Consider the following 19,207-nt stretch of genomic DNA (forward strand, 5'->3'; position numbering starts at 1 on the left):
AAGAAAAAAAAATTAATGAAGTGTTGCATCCTTGAAGTAATGTGAATTTGTCATTGATTTATTTAACACAACTTGCTGATAATTACCTGAAAATAAAGGAATAAATTTTGATTTAAATTCAGTGTCTTACAGCTGCCCTCATTTGATGGATGATTGAGCACATAGAGTGACACATAGATTCAGGCCCAAGGATGGAAATCCTAGAACAGACTTAGTTTTCCTGTGAATCTCTTTATTTTTACAAAAAGGAGAAGTATATCTATCTTGAGTCCAGGATAGATATCCTGGACAACAGGCATATCAGCACAGAAAGAGTATGACAGACACAATATATAGCCCAACACTGCTTGAGTGTAAAAAGCATTCATTTTATATTTTCAAGTTGTGGTTTATTTTTGAAGAAAATTATATGCTATAGATCTCTTATTGGGAGCATATTTTCATAAAAGGGGTAAAGGCAAAAATAATGGAAATTATAACGCATTAAAAAAATGGTAAATCCCCTTTTGAAGGAATTTTGCAAGCACGCAAGTTTTGACTTAAGAAAATGTCTAGAGCCAAATCTTTCATATCTTAGCCTGCAAAACTTCCATTGGCAGCTGTGAAAATTCGGAACTGAGGAATAAAACATGATCTGATGCTTTGTTTGATCCTGAAAGATCAAATGTTTGAATTTGGGTTTGGATTCTGTTTTCTTCTCTTAACATAAAAAGAAATCTACTTAATAGAAATATGCAGAAGTAATTCAGCACCCAAGAATATCTCTAAATTCCCATAACTGTTAAGTGAAGGCTGGACACATGATTAAAAGTGCTTGACTCCTACTACAATGCCAAATGCTGACTTCAGACTCTTTTACAAGATGTATTATTATTATTAAATACTGTATGACTGTTTTCCAAATTGGAAAACTACTATAAAGTTAAAAGTAAAGGATCTAAAGATGTGTCTGATATGTTCAAGGAAATAGCCAGATTAGAAAGTACCACATGGGCAACCTAATTAAAAATCTTAAATGCTTCTCTTCTTTCTTCATTAACTGCTCTCACAAGCAGCTACATCCCTGCCAGGTATTAAGGGACATGCTTCCCCTTGAGCACTGCGTGGTGATTTAAGGCCCAAGGGTTTAAACCATAAAAAAGAAACTAAGACGTAATTAAGTGCTATTTACTTAGGCAACATATCCACAACTTTAATAAAGCTGTGTACAAACCACAGATTTTTAACCTGCACTGAATTTTTTAAAAATAAGTTTCATAAAATATTCTATAATACAAATTGTACCCCTTGTATCTTCAGCAATGCCCATCTCATTTAATTCTATATTCTTGTTCTAATAAAATACCTTTTACTTTAAGTAGCTCAGTTCTGTTTGCCATTATGATAAGTATACATTTTGCAAGAGCTTACTATTTTCTAAACTGGATAATCTTGTGGGGTAGGAAGTCTTTGATTTCAGCTTTTGCAAAATGTAAATATTAGCAAAACACTTTACATTACTGACATGTTTTGATCAACAGAGAAAATAAAAATAAGGCTTTTATTCTAACCATATTCTAAAATATGACCATAAGTTTTATGAGCAAGCAGAACTTTAAGAATTCAGGAATATCTGAGAGAAGCCACACGTTTAAAGGTAAGTTAACATTTCCAAAATTCTGATTGTTATACTTTGTTGAAACATGGGCATATTCAGCACCTTCTAGCAAATATTTCTAAAGCACAAGAGATAAATCTTCAGAAAATTATGCATATTATCCAGTAAACAATCCTTGACTGCAGAAAAAGTATTACCATGCAAATATATGCTGAAATATTAATAAATTTCTATTAATAAATAAATTTTAAAAAGACAAACAATTACACTAATTTGTCTTCCCTAAAATATCTATAAATATCAAATAGAAATTGGGTCAAATACAAGTACATATAACAGTACATTACTTCAGGGTTTTTGACCTAACTCCATACTCCCACTTCTTGGAGTTCCTTATTTTCTGAAAAAAAAAAAAAAAAAGGAAAAGAAAAAAAAAGAAAACCAATGAATACATTCTTTGGAAAATATTTTATTTTTTTATTATAAAATGTACAGTATATTGACCTTAATATTATAAAACACTGTAATGTATCAGAGTCTTGTAAAGACCAATAATTTATAAAATGAGACCAATTTCATTGTTACTCTTTCTAGTCTCATAGTCAGATTAAAAAATATATATAAAATAGATAATGAATTAATTGACCATAGCATCCTTAGTAGCTGGCAAATGTATGTTCATATGTTAAGGCAGCTAATCTCTGCATGTATTTTTATTAAAATAGATCACTCTTATTTGCTAATTTAGTCTTTGATTTTGAAGAGCTGATAGAAGCATGAACAGAAAGGTTAATAATCATATTCTATAAGCCTAGATTATGAAAAGGCGCTGCAGGGTATAAAGAAAATTATGTTTTACTAAAGTACTTCTATCACTGCAGCTCACTTATGAACAGTTAATACTTCTTTGGTACTATTAAGGTGCTTGTTAGAACAAGAAATAGCTTTGGACTATTGACAATAGAGTACTTTAGGTCTCAGATGCTATTGGATAGCATGAAAAACATTACACTGTCTTAACAATTTTAACACCTTTTACAACATGTTAGTCTTCTCAGTTCCAGACTTACTACCATACTGAGTACAAAAGAAATGCAGATTAATTCCTTTTTCTTCTCTTGTTAGCCATTGTTGCAAGCAGTACTCTCCTCATTGCACTCGTTTGGCAGTGACTTGAACACGAGTATCCAGTCAAAGGCACTTGTTTTAATGTTAGAATATGTGTATGTAGGTTGTTTTAGAATCACTGCCTAGTATATTTTTAGCAGTGCATTTATAGAAGCCTGCATCCCTTTGAGTGGACTGCTGGATGACTAATGACCCCTGAGGATGGAGGAATTTGTTTCCATACAGGCGGGATTGAGCTCCTGTTGTCAGATGTGATTTATCTGGAAGCTCCCATGTTATTTCTGCTTTAGGAATCCCAATGGCCATGCAGTTCAGTTTAACTGAATTTCCAGGTCTGGCATAGATGACAGGTGCTGGCTCACTGGTGATCCGAGGAGGATAGGCAATGACAATGACAGGCACAGTCATAACAGAAGTGCCATACTCTGTTGACACTTTGCACAGGTAGGTGCCCCTGTCAAATACAGAAGCCTCATGCACTGTAAGTGAGCCATTCTCCATCAGGGAAAAGCGACCCACGGCCTGGGGGGCATCCATAACCATACCATTGGGCAGTGTCCAAGAGATCTGCGCCCGCTGGTTTGCCTGGGTGATGCAGTGAAGCTGCAGAGTTTCTCCATTGATGATGCTCACCAGGTTGTTGTACTGGTTGCTGATTTCTGGCCTGAGTCCCACCTTCAGGAAGACTACTCGTTCCACATACCCTCCCGGGTTTCTGGCTGTACAGCGGTAGGTGCCAGCATCCCCAGCAGATAAGCTGCTGATGTGTAAGATCCCATCCCTCTTATGGTAAAATCTGTGCAGGCGACTGCCACTCAGCACTTCAGAGCCATTGGGAAGGATCCAGCTCGTGCTGGGTTTGGGGTTCCCCTGGACTGAGCAGTTCAGATTGATGCTGTGCCCAGCAATGGCAGTGATCCTTTCACTGACAGGGTCCCTGAAGGAGGGCTTCTCCAAATGGTCTGTGATGAGGAGCTGCACCAGCAGTCTTGCTTCCCCGCCTTCGTTGCGCCCGATGCACACAAGCTGCACGGCGTCCGTCTGTCTCACCCCTCTGATGTCCAACGTTCCATTGCGATGCACAGTGATCCTGTTCCCATAGTAGGGAGCCGGTAAGATTACTCCTTCTGGAAAAGCCCACAGGACACGAGGAGCAGGGATGCCCTCAGCTTTGCAGTCAATAAGTTTCCGGCTGTCTCTGGTGGCTGTCTCCCGCACAGATGTTATCGCACTGAGATGACCGTTGATTCTGGGAGGCTGAACGTCAACATGGATCCAGACCATCTTCCGATCTTCTCCAGCACTGTTCCGTGCTACACACGTGTAGTTACCACTGTCAGACCTTTGGGCCTTTTGGATGAGGAGGGTGCCATCTCTGTATATCTGGTACTTGTCAGACAGGGCAGGAATAGGCCTGTTGGTTGGGGAAAGCCAGGTCACCTTGGGAGTGGGTTCTCCTTTGGCTTCACATGCCACTGTGACAACATCACCATAAGGGACGTTAATAGTGATGTATGTTTTGTTCCTGATGGTTGCAGGCTCTGCCACCACTTTGACCCGCACTTTCATTTCATCCTTCCCAATCTGGTTTTCAGCATAGCAGGTGTAGTCTCCCTCCTCTCTCAGTCCAACATCATTGAAATACAGGGTTCCATTATCAAAGACCACGTATCGCTTCGTCCGGCTGCCGCTGTCATCCGACTGCATGAAAGTATTGATCATGCTGCCATCTGGAAGACCCCAGGAGATCTCTGGGTTTGGCAGACCTGTGGCTACACAATCAACTTTCAGGTCCCCTCCATACTTGACTTTGTGGTTATTCTCATTCTTATGTTCTATTTTTGCTGGTTTCATCATCACATTCACTTTAAGGAGCACGTAGTCATCCCCTATCTTATTGCGGGCCACACACAAGTAGTCTCCTGCATCTTTGTCTGTAACTGAATGAACAACCAAAGTCCCATTGCTGAATACTTTGATTCTAGTTTCCAAAGTGCTGTAAGGAAAGAAAAAAAGAACCTAACATGAGCTACAAAATCACATTTTGGGTATAAACTACTGAGAGAAATCTGTGGGAGAATAACAACTCAACAGTATCAAAAGAAAAAAAAAAAAGAATAGGAGAGGAAAATTGCTACTGGTAAATAATTAGGTGGTCAGAAATTTCTAGGATATTCACCACCAAAAAGCAAATGGAAAAAAAGAAGTCTACTCACTTGTAACCAAGTAATTTTCTTGTGTTTAATGACTTTAATGCTGTTTTTGACCACTAAATAACAAATTATGGTGGTTTTCACTCTTCTGACTACTTGTACATTATTCTATAACATTGAAATATGTGACCTCTGAATTATATAATCCACAGGAGCCTATATGGACCACAATGGAGTCCAGTACTTCCGTCTTCAGCTGAAAACAAATAAAGATGAGGAACTCCTTCTGGTATTGAGTATAAATATTAAACATTTAGAAAAGTCACAAAGAAGCCAAATGTTGGTAAGCTTTTCTTTTTTCAAGGAAAAAAAATTCCAGTATGCTGAAAAAAGCTATTATTCCTTTCCAATTTGCTATGGAATTGGTGTATTGTGGTCAAAACCAACTACCTCAGTAGCCAGTTATCTTCTCGAAGTAAATCTCTAGTATTTGAAAAGCAGCTCACATAAAGACCATGAGGGAAAATTAAAAAGAAACACAGTATTTTTTTGTTAGCACTATGAGGCATAAAATGCAGTCTGGATTTTGTGCTATATATTTTGTAATATACAGGTTACCTAAATATATTTTTGTCAATATAAAAAAAAAAATATGACTATGTTCAGCTGTGAAGAAAGTTGTTCCCAATTATGCATTTTAATTACGATGCATTTATCATCTCTTTATAGTGCTCTAAGGTGAGTTACGAATAATTTATAGCACAGAAATTTGCTTTCAACCAAGTGTTAGGGCAGTTATTGTAGAAGTGATATTTTACTTGATAGTGCAAACATTGGAGAACATATTGTTTTAGGCATTTATACTCAACCAGGTTTGCACAGACCTTATTTTGCAGTAACATTTGTTTATACACGACGTTTAAATTATTGTGTTTGTTTAAGTAATTATAAGTTGATTTATTTGTCCTGTATTTACTGTGTGTAATGATTTGCCTAAGAGATAAAATTCAACAATCCCTTTTCTCCAGGAAAAAAGCAGGCACCTGTGCAATAGTATTCAGACTAAGCACATTGGAACAAGCAGTACACAACCTGTATATCGTGACTTTTTGCTACATTTACAAGTTGCTGTAAAAGACAAACAGTGGCAGCTTATCCTAAAAACTTGAAGCTAACTTTTCAAAAGTAATACTTCTTTCTAGAAAATTATGCTAAAATATGACTTATATTTTTTGATATAATTTGAAATTCCTTCTTAAGGATTGAGAGGATCATTCAAAACCTGCAGAAGTCAGGAACAAAACCTCTGAGTGGGCTTTTCTCTAAGTTCATCCAAACTGCAATTTACCTGCAACACCTCAAATAGTTGATTCCCTTACCTGTGAAGGGAATCAATCATCCTTTTGGAAGGCAACCTCCATAATATCCGAGGCCAAGGGTCACCAGAAGCACTACAGTCCAAATGCAGGATGCCACCGTATGTTACATCTGTTCTCTGAGGAGAGCTCCCAGTGATCCTAGCATTAGATGCGTGCTTCTTCACATGGAGTTGTACTGTTCTCCTGGCAGCTCCCACCATGTTGGCAGCAATGCACTCGTAGGTCCCACTGTCCTTGGGGGACACGTTGCGAATGTAGAGAGTCCCATTAGGAAAAACAAATAAATTCCCATTGACAAACTGAGAAGGTCGGATTTGGGTGCCATCGAAGACGACCCAGCGGATGCTGGGAGCAGGTGCTGCTTTGGCAGTGCAGTGGATGTTAATACTGCTACCAAGGGGCAGGGAAATGTTCTCTTGCTTTTCCTGCTGGATGATGGGGGGTAAGGCTGCAATGTGCAGCCTCACTGCAATGCTGTCAGCTCCTGCAGCATTGCTTGCTACACATTTGTAAACTCCTCGGTCTGAAAAAGTTGCTTGCTTGATAGACAAAGTTCGGTTTTCATGAAGCATTATTCTGCTTTCTGTGGTTGTGACTGCCTGCAAAATCTTCCTGTCCGGGAAAATCCATGAAATTAATGGGCTTGGAGTCCCGCTAGCCTGACACTCCATTGCTATGGTATCTCCAAAGTACACCGTGACATCTCGATAGCGGGAAAATAAAATTTTGGGCTGGTGGGCTACAATTGTGAGCATAACCATCATTTTATCTTCGCCATGCATGTTCTGAGCTGTGCATAAATACTGTCCACGATCCTGAAGCTGAGCATTTCGGATAAAGAGAGTACCATTTTTCCAGACTTCAAACCTCTGTAACTTGCTGTTGGCTGTCATTAGAGCTCCTGTGAAAGTGAGAGGAAGAAAAGAAAGATAAAGTCAAAGGGTTTAAAATGTACATTATTGCAATACAGAAGTCTTAAGTGAGATTTAAGGTTTACTCAACACCAATTACAACTTTGGAGGGCCTACATGACATCTTCTGACTCTATCCATAGCACAAATTAGTCTTAGTTTCTATGGCAGAACTAACCACTATCTTGCAAACATGGACAACAAGGAAATTTTTGAAGGCCTTGTTTTAGGATCCCTCTTAAATCTTTATGTAACTTTTCTGTTCCTTTTGCATATGGAGATGATACACACATCAATATTTAAAGTAGCAATGTTAATACTCAAAAGTATTGCTGTAATAAATTCTAACTGCTATGAATAAGCAGTTGGCTGCTTTTCACAGCCAAAAACTATTCTTCAAAAACGAACTCATTAAATGGTAGAGGTTTTCTTTTACTACAAGAAACACTGCAAATCCATTATTATTTGTAATGATTAGTTGCAATTAATCATTTTCTCTGCAGTAATTATAAGTGACAGGAAGCATTTTTCAGTATTTTGAAATATTCCTGTGATCATGTTGCACTTCTGTGCAATACCCCTACAGACCATGCAGAAGAAATTTTTTATCTGTCTTACCTGTAGAGACTTTTGTCCAAGTAATAAAAGGCTTGGGTTCCCCAACTGCATCACAAGGGATAAAAGCATCCATTTCAGCAAGGATGGATATGGTTTGAGATGCTTTTGCGATAATTTTAGGTCTTTCTCCATGTACTCTAAAATTAGTGGAAGACTGAATTACAGTCGAATTGCGTGGCATAATGCCTCCCATGTAAGGAACAGATGGAAATTTTTGATGATGATAATAGACATTTTTAAAAGGATGAACTGTAGTGCTTATTTGTGGTTTTGTGCGCTGAAAGGCTGGAGGAGTGATCTTTAAAATCACCCGTGGTGATGCAGTTGTTGTGGCATGTGGCATTGGAGGCACTGGAATAGCTGTAGCTTTCTGCACTGTAATCCCGGTAGGTAAGACCTGAGCAACCTTCTTCTCGTTTGTGTCTTTTGGCACTGGTTGACTCAGAACATCTGGTTTAGGATGCATATTTAAGTTAGGGAATATCCTTGTTCTGTTGAAAAGGAATGGTATTCTGGAACTGGGGTAATAGGGGATCCCTTGACTTGGAAGTCTCCCAGCTGTGCCTCTGTTATCTGGAACATGGTTATTTCCAAAAAATCTTGAATTAAAATTGTATCTGTTCTGACCCTGATTACTGAACCTGCTTTCAGTTAATGGATTTGTTTTGTGAAATGGAGAGGCTTGTGTTGGGGCAGTTGATTCACTCTGGGAAGCAGAAGTTTTCCTGTCCTGGATGGTATGTGCTGCATAGGCTGTTATCTCTGGTTTGTTTGTGTAGTGAAGAGGTTGATGTGTTATAAAATAGCTAAGAGGGCCCTGTGTTACAGGAAGCTTCATTGTGCCTCTTACTGGAATGTGCTTTGGAGGCACAACAGGTAGTCTTTGGTTTATGCTTGGTATCATTCCGGCAGGTGGATGGGGAAGACTTGGATTTAGCAGTAAACTGTTGTTTGACTTGCTACTATACAACTCATTTAATTGCTGCTCTTTGGACTGTATGCTAATCCTGTTCTGGTTAGAGGAAGGAGTAGGGTGAACATTCTGTTTTGAGGTCATCACTATTTTGTCACCACCTGCTCCAACTTGTTTTGCTTCTGGGAACCTTTCTCGATTAAAGGCATTACTATCCTTGGCTGTATAATGAAAAGAAGGATGGGAAGTGCTTGAAATGGAAGGGGGAAGAGTGACAAGTTTTGTAAGCCTAATAAAAGCAGTGGATGTAGTAGGAGGCTTTTCAGTCGTCTGTGAATGATAAAACACATGTAACATAGATTCCTTTCTGTCCAAGGAAGATGGCACTGTCCCAGCCTGGGAAGTAACAGATTTCTTTGTCTCTCTAACTGGAAAAGTCTGAGTTTCTGCAGTGCTGAAAGAGGAGGATAAAGTAATTATCTCATACTGCTGAGGTGGCTCAGATTTTGCTGCTGTTTCTACAGATACTGTGGGCTTCCATGGCTCTTTTGAAACTGATAGGTGTTTATAAACTTCGACTGTGCCAACAGGAATACTTAAGTCACTCATAGTGGGATATGCCACCTGGAATGTTCCAGCAGTTGTTTCATTAACCACAACTTCTAAGTCAAATAGGTTAGGCTCTTCTTGAGATTTTAGTTTCGTTGATAGTATTGAGTATTGAGTATTTCTATATGCAGGAGAAGTTGTGGTCCTTGATTGTTCTGCCGTACGATCCACAGTTTTAGAATCTGCTTTCATGTCCTTCTCCGCAGAGACATTGCCTAATGAGTGGTATGCTGGCACTTCACTTTGCTCTGGTTTCAGAGATACACTTGATTCTTTCGTGGGAAGCGCATCATGTACAGCATATGATAAAACTGTGATGGGCTCAGTCACTGGAAGTTCCAAGGTTTCAGGGTTAGTAGGATGTGGCACATGTTTGGCTCCAGGTAGAGAAGCAGTAGGCCCAAAAGAGAAAGTTGTGATAACATCTCTGATTTTTGTAATTTTCTCTGTGACACCCAAATCAGGAATTAAGGAAGGAGTGGATTCCATACGCTCCTCTTTCCTAGTCTGTATTTTGGTGTTTTTAAGATCAGGACTTTTAAGAGTTGCAGCAGAAGTTTTGGTAACAGCTTCAATTTCAGGTGTCCTTGGAATTATAGGCATTGCCTCTGTGGTTAAAACAGGACGGGGCAAAGGCTTTGGTCTTTGTCGGATTCTGTTTGGCCTTCTCCTTCTCCCATAAGGCCTTTTTCTACCATGCTGAGTAATAAGTGAAGGCATGGTCTTTCTATATGGAGTTGTTGTTGTGGCCACAGTGGTCAATCTAATCACGGAAGAAGCTGTTTCTAACTCTGCTGTTTTATGAGGAGCATTAGCACTATGCAAAATGAATATGGGATTTTGTTTTGGAATAGCCAAGTTTCTATGTTCCTCTGTCTGAGAATTGTCTGCATAACTGCTGGATATGCTTTCTTGAGTAACTGTATTCCTCTGGGTTTCAGGTTCTTCTTCACTCTGAACCCTAACAGGGGTGACAGCTAGAAAACTGTTACTTAAGTCTGCCATTTTTGTACGACTTGTGGATATTTTTTTGCGCTGGTATCTTGCATCATTGCTCTTTTCTCTAACAAATGGAAAAGTAGATGAAGGAGCAGTAGTAGTGCCGACAGAATCTGTTGGGATGATCTCAACAAACTGAGAAGGTGCTGAAATTACAGTGTCAACACTAATTGGGCCCCCTTCATTTAACTTCAAGCTTTCCTCCAAGGTGCTATGAAGATCCACAGTCTGAGACTCAGCAAGGAGAGTAACATCAAGTGGTAGCTCAGCAAAAGCAGAATTTTCTTCAGATATAGAAGATACAGTTTTATCTACATTTTCCACTGTGAATAAACTGTTCTGAACATTAGGAAAGTTTGTCACAATTTTTTTGGCTAGAGGTTCTTCAGTAAGAGCAATTGAATCATCTGTCCTGACATCAAGATGCTGCTCCCCTTGCGGTTGTGGAGTTGGAGAGACAGGAGTCAAATAGGGACCTGACAAAGCAATTTCTACAGTGTCCATACTTGCAGGTATTTCTAAAGCCCTGTGGTTGGAGAATGGTTCAGTTTCTGACCTTATTAATACAGGCTGGACTGAAAACACTTCCATGTTCTGTGAAGCAGTGACTGACAATTGTTCGTCTTCACCCACGGGTGATGCATCAGCAGAGGAATCCACCACATCAGCTCCTGTCTCTGAAGATGGAGGGCTGGCTAAAGGATAAGGGGCAGGAGTAGACTCCTGCATGACTGATGGCAGTGAAGTTGTTGCAGAGACGGTTGTAGCTGTCGTTCTAGGAAGATTCTTCCCACGGACCTTTGCCAAAATGTCAGCCCAATGCTGTGGATTAATCTGTTTGCTTGCTACATTAATTCTCCTTCGAGATTCAAATACTCTCCGGCCTTCTGCAACATTGCTGTCTTGGGTTCCATCAGTACTTTTCCAGATTTTCATTTTCCTTCTGCCCTTCTTCCCCTTTTTAATTTGAGCTTCTGGCACTTGGTCACTTTTTTGTTTAAAAGGTATTTCCCAGTCTTTTAGGCGGTTCTTTCTTCGTGGGAACTCCTCCATCCCTCCTGCCCCTGATCCCTCTTCATCATCTATGACCCGCCCTCTTGTTTTTGACAAACCTTTTGAACCTGGGCGCTTCTTTAGTTTGATTCGTTTAAATGACCTGTCAGACACCATTTTATTTACTGTGACCCTTACAACAATCTGATCTGATCCCTGCTGATTGACAGCCACACATCTGTAATGGCCACTATCAGTGACATGGCTCCTTGGAATAAGCAAAGTACCATTGGGCAGCATATAGCCTTTTGAGGAGTTTGATAAATCATTGAGTACCTGACTGTTTGGAAGAATCCAGCTCAGCTGTGGGTCTGGGATGGCAATTGCATTGCATGGCAAAGCTATTGGATCTCCAACATTTTTTTCAACTCTCACTACATCTGAATCAGCTACCTGAATAGCTGCAGGCTGCACAACAAGTCTGTAAGGCATTATGTCCACATCATCTCTCACTTGGGCAATGCAGTGGTACACACCTCCATCAGTGTAACTGACTGCTTTGATTATTAGTTGGCCACTATTGGGAATGGAAAACCTACTCTCTTTGTCATTAAAAGGTGCCTGCAGTTTAGTTCCATCTGGAAAAAGCCACTGAATGGAGGGGCTCTCAGAAGCTTTCACACTGCAGCTCAGCTGACACTCTGACCCTTCCACCACACTCTGTGCTGTCCTTGTGCTCTGATTTTGCTCTATCATTACCCAGTTTCTCTGCTGCCTGGTGGTTTTGGTATGAATTGTCTGAGAAAACACAGTAAAAAAAGATAGCACCACTTTTTTCCCTGTACTCTGACGCCTGTTCAATTGGATATTTATAAGAGGCTGCATCACCCAAGAAGGCTCAGCAAGTATTTGGGCTTTTACACCTGTGTAGTAAAGAGCATCATAATCTGAACCTTGCCTGTACTGATAGATTATTTTAGGCTCTTTTCTGAGCATAAGTTCCCTCTCTAACTTAACAGGTACTTCACTGTAGTAAGCTATAAGCTTCCATAGTTTTTCATAGTTTTCTCGATTCATTGGACATTGAAAATCCAGTGCAATTGTGGCATTTATATCTATCTCCTGAGTCTGGATTTGATTCCACTGAATTTTGGTAGAGCCTGTTGGTTTTTTGATTTCACAGTTCAGGTGGACTATATTGCCATGCTCATCAGTCATATTTAGAGTAATGTTCCATGGCGAGGACTGAAGTTCTTCCAGAGGGAGTTCGTAACTGTCACCATCTTCCTCATTTTGAGTGCTGCTATTTTGCCTCAGTGAGGACTGAATTACAGGCTTCCTACAGGAAATATCTTCCAAATTTTGAATATCTTCTTTCTGCAGTTGTTTTGGGCTGCTGCACTTAGCACACAGCTGTCCGCCTTCATAGGCTTTGTCCTTTTTGCATTTTAAAACACCTGGGAAAAAAAAAAAGGAAGAAAGAAAATAAAAAGGAAAACAAGACATAAATAAGCTGAAAAACTGCTCTAGTTAGACAACTTTCAGAAATATGAAATAAACTTCATGAGGATTTGAGGATTGCATTATAATTATAAAGCAAGACTTATAGAATGGCACCTCTTTGTTTTACAGCTGAATGGGCACCCAGTTCTCAATCTGACCATGATTTCTTTGGTTTCTATGTGAAATGTGCAAGGCAACATTTAAATCAGCAACAAACTACTCTCTGTGTCAAAAAGTTTGCATTTGTAGTGACAGCCTAACTTGTGGATCTAATATGAAGAGGCGTGAGGCCTTTCAGCTTTCAAAAATAGAGCATTTACCAGAGAAATGCTGGACTTCCTCATTAAATAATCCAGGAAGCTTTTTATTATTTCTCTATTGATGAACAGCATTGGCAGTACACAAAATTGCCAATGCTTTTCTCTTTACTGTAGCTACCAAAACAGACTGACTAGTTCTTGCACTTACAAGCTATTTATCAGCAGGAAAAAAAATAGAGTGCCACTTCTTCCCTGACCTCTAAAACAACTGCAAACTTTGTAATAATAGAAAGAAGGTAAAACAGAGAAGGAGAGCTAGACCAGGATATTACAGTCTTGACTCCTCTTTTCTGTCAATGCAGAATGTTGTCTGCAAAGTAACAATCATATATTTATTACATTGCTCTGTTCACTCAAATGCCAAATGTATATTAGGTATTCTGTTTGGAGCCATATAGTAAATAAAATGTATTACAGTTATTCTAGGAATAAGTATTATCCTGAAGAATGAGGGATCTTTGAAAGAATGAACAATATACCAGTGGGTTATAAGGCAAAATGTCAGGAAAAAGAGAACTACACGTCAAATTTTAATACCATTATTTTAATGGAAAATATGTGCTTTGCTAATCTGAAAAATCAATTTTCTGGAAAAGGTGTTTGTTAAAAATTAAATATATGCAGTTTGTCAGTTGCAGATTCAAACCGGATGTTTCAAAGATAAGGAAAAACTGGCCCACAATCAACTTGGCAGTGGCTACACTAGTCTGAAGAAATTTAATAACTCTTTCTAGACAGAATTCCCAAAGAAGTTAATGTTATAGTCATATACAGATACAAAATCTGTCATACATAAAAATGGCATGGATAAATTATTCCTCCCTCCAAAAATCGCTACTGTTTTAGCATACAGAGGTAACCTAACCGAATAAAAGTACTAGCAAGCCAACAGTGCACTAAGGAAGGAATGTTCAGCTAATATATCGTTATTATAACTTACAGTAAAACTTAAGTACACCCATTAGACATACGCACACAATTTGAATCAAGAACAGAATGTTACAATATTAAAATGTTGCTAGTGAAATACAGTATTTCAGTCAGATGACTCAAATATCTGTTTAGTCAGGAAGACTTATATTACTCATTCAAGCATTACACATTCCTAAAAAGCACTGTGCTACAGTCAAGTGCAAAATTGCAATGAATTATGTATTCTAAGATTACAAGACCCATCATCATTCACTATACGTGCTCCAAAATAATTACATAAACCTTGGGACTCCATCACTTATTTGAGACATCTTCAGTTCCAATTAAATGCCAATTCCCTTTTAATAATTTAGCAGAAGCTCTGGTGTGACATCAGCTCTTCTGCTACACTGAGATACCCAAACTAAAAATTGACACTCAAACCCCTCCTCATTTAGTGTATTCCTGATACAGAAGCATTATAAAACTCTCTTTTTTGCTTCTGAACACAATCAGAAGCATTCTAGCCTAGACATTGGGATACTTTTCTCATCTCTAAGACTGAACAAAGATAGACAAGCTATTTCATTAAAAAATACATGGTTGAAAATAAATACATTGTAAGCACGTGAAAATACTTAATATATTATTTGCTCCATCATAAAATGAAGTTGTGGTCAATGAAGAAATACAGATGGACATGAAGAATGCATATTACAGCCTTGATGTTAATAGATTCAAAATTAGAGGGCTTAATCATGAATTTGGTAACCTGATTTCCTTCCTTCCTCGGACAAACAAGTTCAAATCCAATGTTACCACCTTCCATGAGAGGATACAGTCAGCAGCTTTGTTGGCTGAGGACAACTGGCAGCCCTTACCAAAGGCACACTGCTGTGCAAGAAAATGCAGTAAAAAGTTATAAACTTCCTTTCCAGTTATAAACTTCACTACCACTTCCAACATCCCAAATGTAATGGCTAATTTCTTTGCTGTTAAATACATATTTTTATCTAATGAAAGAAAACCGCTTGTTTTTTACAGTGTTTTTTAAACACACATATTTATTGAACGGTAACATTAATTAATACTGCACTTAGACATCATGTAGGTAGTAACACTTAGGAAATAACAAAACCATCAACACATAGAACAGGAAGACAAAAAAAATCAACATTAGGAGTTCAATAAACACTGGTAGCCTATGCTCCTACCTCCAGAAACTTCATTCCATTCAAGGAGCCACTTCAAACTGCAGTCGCAGTCCCATGGATTTCCATGAAGGTAAAGATTTTCCAGCAGTGGCATGCCTTGAAACATCCCTGCAGGCAAGGTCCTAAGGGCATTTTCAGATAGGTAGAGATGTCTTACTGTTGACAATTTGAAGTAATCAAGGACCATAAATGTTGAAAAGGTGTTGGGGTGAAGCTGCTGGAGCAAATTTCCTTCCAGGTGGACAAGTCTTAGAGAGGTTAAACCATTAAAAGCATTTGGATGAATAAACTCAATTCTGTTGTGGTCCATGTGCAGTCTCATTAAGCCTGAAAGTCCTTGAAGAGTTTGGCCAGTTATGGCTTTCAATTTATTGTAACTAATTTTGAAAACCTAAACAAAAAAAACAAAACAAACATCAATTAAAAAAAAAGAACCAGAGATTCTTTTTATTGTCTAAATCCAAATAGAATAGCAATCAAGTAATTTTTTTCCTCCCACATTCAAATCTTTTGCACCACTGAAAAATGATATGTTGGTCAGAGGTAGAATAAAACTGAGTGTTAGTTGGCATTATCAAGTTAGACATAGGCATAGTTAATAGATATCCAATGTATTTTGGAATAAAATTGTATGTTAATCCTTAAAAGGCACTATAAAGAACATTTAGTTATATTTTCAGTTTTTCATTGAAGTTAGTTTTGAAATTTAGGAAAACATAAGCATTACCTGTAGAGACACAAGATCTTTCAAAGCACCATTAGGAATATTCTGAATATCATTTCCATGTATCATGAGCAATTCCAGTTTTGTAAGTCCTGCAAAGGAGTTTTCATATATAGACTGTATACTGTTGAACCTGGGGGAAAAAAAGTCACACATGCAGTTACAATTTATACGACTGTCACAGACTGAAAATGTAAAATTAGTATAATCTAACTTTCAGGAAAAACTGGAGGGACTTTAACACATTGTCAAAAGGCCAGAAGTTACTGAAAGACTCTTACAAGGCCCAAGCATACTTAGCTCATGTTTACACTACAATTTCTTTCAACTGACTTTGTGACACTTTAACCATAAATTAGGAGTAAAAGTAATAAATAGGCATTTAAGTTCTAATAGTTGTCAGTATATTTTTCCATGCAGCTCAGTTTATAGAATGGAAATAAGTTAATGGCCTGTGGCCAAACCATGATGCTATGGAGCCTGGCAAACTAGACAAGCTGCAGTGCTGCCAAAGCAGCATTTAAAAATAAATACATAGAGATTAGGAGAGTAAACATTAAAAATGGGTTATCTCCCAAACAGCACAAGAAGCAGTAAGTCACATCCTGCTTCACTTACTGCTACAACATGTAATTGGCTACATTAACTAAATACAGAAGATCTAGGAATTGACCTTCCAATTCCATCATTTGAGCCTTGAAACTCCTCTTAGATAAGGAATACAGAAAAATCTACTCTTTGAAAATTAATCAGTTTTGCTTTGGACAAGCAAATCAGGCTTTATTTACCAGTTTGGAAGAATTACATTTGATGGCCTAGCTCTACATTTGTGTTTTTCATATGTATACAGAAAATTAAATGTAGTATCTAATCTACGCACGAAGTCTTAAAACTAAGCATAGAATTTTAGAGATTTTTTTTCCAATTTCTTGCATTTTCTAGAAAGCAAGAGAAGACACAGCATGAAATTAACATACTTTGAATATGGAGAAAATACTTTTGGATCTTCACTATGTTATCTATCTAAAGATCCTTAATTTGCTAAAATTTTATAATACTATATTAGTATTTTTAGTCCTTCTGCAGATCCACTAAGCTTATAGCAAACATCTTATTAAAATTCCTTATTTCAAAATCAGTCCTTCGAAAAAAAATATTAACTTGTCTAAATAAAAAATTTTCCTGAATAATTAACGGTTAGAAAAAAAATCTTCACTCTCTAAATGTATAGCACTTAAAACAGTAATATGATAAAGGTACTCTTTCAAAGTGAAAGTGTAACAACAGGCAGTTCCCAGTTTCTTCCTGGGAAAGGACATAACTCAGAAAACGTCATTTGTAGTGATGATATACAAAGGGAGGAAATGTTTTTTATGCTAATAGTATATCAAATAATATATAAACTTTACTAAAAAAACAGCCCAAATGCCTTAGTAACTTAAAAGCCAACATCCCGTTTTCAAAAGCAATTGAGTGATCTGAGTACATATTTTTTTAATGTAGCTTTAATAAGCACAAGAGCATTTTGAGAATAAAATTAGGCTTTAGGTGGATAAAATGTTGGTGGATAAAAATTTTAACTATAGAGAAGCAAGAAATAAAAAACTCTAACCAATAGATCACTCTTGCCAGTCATTGCATGATCAGTTGCAGCAGGCCATGAGGTTGTCAGGGTGAACTCATCATGGGTAGTGGGGCAGCCCTGACTCCAAGAAAAGAGGACTACAACTCTTGCACTGTTCATGTCACACAATGACCCAACATTGTACTTTTGTGATATGAAGCCTAACAACAGTCCCTGCCTTCTTGTCTCAAAATCTGACAGATGTGAGTTGGCAATATCCTGGCAGAGAACAGCGAGTTGGAGTCTGAGCAATCTCTTCTCAAAATAGGCTTATACTGCGCTTAGTGGCTTAAAAAAAAACTGCAACAAAACCACAACTCCAAAGGCAATGCATCAAATCTCTTTCTACTGTATTCATTTAAGATATGCTGTATCTCATTGTTCTCCAAAAGGCTCTTGGGTTACATCATAGAATTTTACTCCTACTGTGTTTTTAGTTTTTTTAAATCAGGTATAAAATTCCATAATCTGTAGAAATCTCATAATACATTTAATTAAATATCTTTTTTATACAGTCTAAAAGTCTAAATGTTCTATGTGCCAAAAAAAACCTCACAACGCGATATAAAGATTTATTTGAAAATAATAGTAACTTTTGTTTGAAACAAAAAGGCTAAGCTAATTCCTCCATGCCAGCAGCTGTAGCGTTTGAAATTCAGCACCGATGGGTAAGCATCCATCTCTGTGATTCTACCTGAGAAGTACACCCAGAGATCCTGGTCTGCCCCAGCTGCACGAAGCATCCCAGGCCCCCGCGCTGAGAGCACAAAACCGTTTGCCCCGAGCTGCCGTACGAACCCGAAGTTGATCCTTTCCACGTGTCTGGGGATCCGTGCTGGCACGGCTGCCAGGGAGCGGAAGGTGCAGTGCACCTCGGTGGGGAGGTAGCAGGCGCAGGGCTGGGGGCAGCCCAGGGCGCCCCGCGGCAGCGCCAGCCCCAGCAGCAGCAGCAGCACCGCGGACAGCGCCCCGGCCAACGCCCGCTCCCCCATCTTGGCGCCTCCCCTCGCCGGGCAACTCCTGCGTCGGTGGGGGGCAGGAAGAAAAGAGAGAGGAAATTACTAATTTTTAAAACTTTTATGCACTCTTTACATATTTTAAACCCTTTCTATACCTTGTGATTACCTGCATTGTCCAGAAAGTCTTTAGACAACCAAGGCCAAGTTCAGTTGGAAAGCCATTTTCTTTATTCCATGTCGTCTTCTATTTCAGTGTCAATTTTCCACCCATTACTCACTTCTACTAAATACCTATTCTAAAAAAGTTATGCTATCTCCCTATGGTAATAGGTTTTATAAGGCTTATTCTGAACACCAAGAATAGTACTCATCTCACAGAAAAACTAAAAAACTTTTAGGGACATATCTAGCTCAAGCAAATTGCCAGGGCTCCCTCTACAGTCAATGAACAAAAAAAAAAAAAAAAACCCCAAGCCATAATCACTTGAAGATGAATAATATCAGTTATGTACCTCACCAGATGACTAGAAATAGTACAACTGAGGTTCATTAGGTCCCAAATTAGCAAACTCACATCACCTAGCTGCCTAATATTTAGACACATTATTACATTATTAACTTTTGGTAGGGTAAAATGTGGCTCAAAGACTC

The 19,207-nt window shown here is 38.4% G+C and overlaps 1 protein-coding gene across 1 annotated transcript; it reads right to left on the reverse strand.

The window, feature by feature from the left end:
- Positions 1-2,046: 2,046 nt before the first annotated feature.
- MXRA5 (matrix remodeling associated 5) lies at positions 2,047-18,589 on the reverse strand. Its single transcript, XM_063149979.1, has 6 exons — positions 18,396-18,589; positions 15,977-16,106; positions 15,250-15,640; positions 7,787-12,757; positions 6,258-7,158; positions 2,047-4,721 (listed from the first exon to the last, which is right to left on the reverse strand). The coding sequence occupies exons 1-6, from the start codon at positions 18,587-18,589 to the stop codon at positions 2,810-2,812; spliced, it is 8,499 nt and encodes a 2,832-aa protein (XP_063006049.1). The 3' UTR covers positions 2,047-2,809.
- Positions 18,590-19,207: the final 618 nt, after the last annotated feature.

The sequence above is a fragment of the Melospiza melodia genome, chromosome 2 (genome assembly GCF_035770615.1).
Source record: "Melospiza melodia melodia isolate bMelMel2 chromosome 2, bMelMel2.pri, whole genome shotgun sequence".
In the NCBI taxonomy this organism is placed as follows: Eukaryota; Metazoa; Chordata; class Aves; order Passeriformes; family Passerellidae; genus Melospiza; species Melospiza melodia.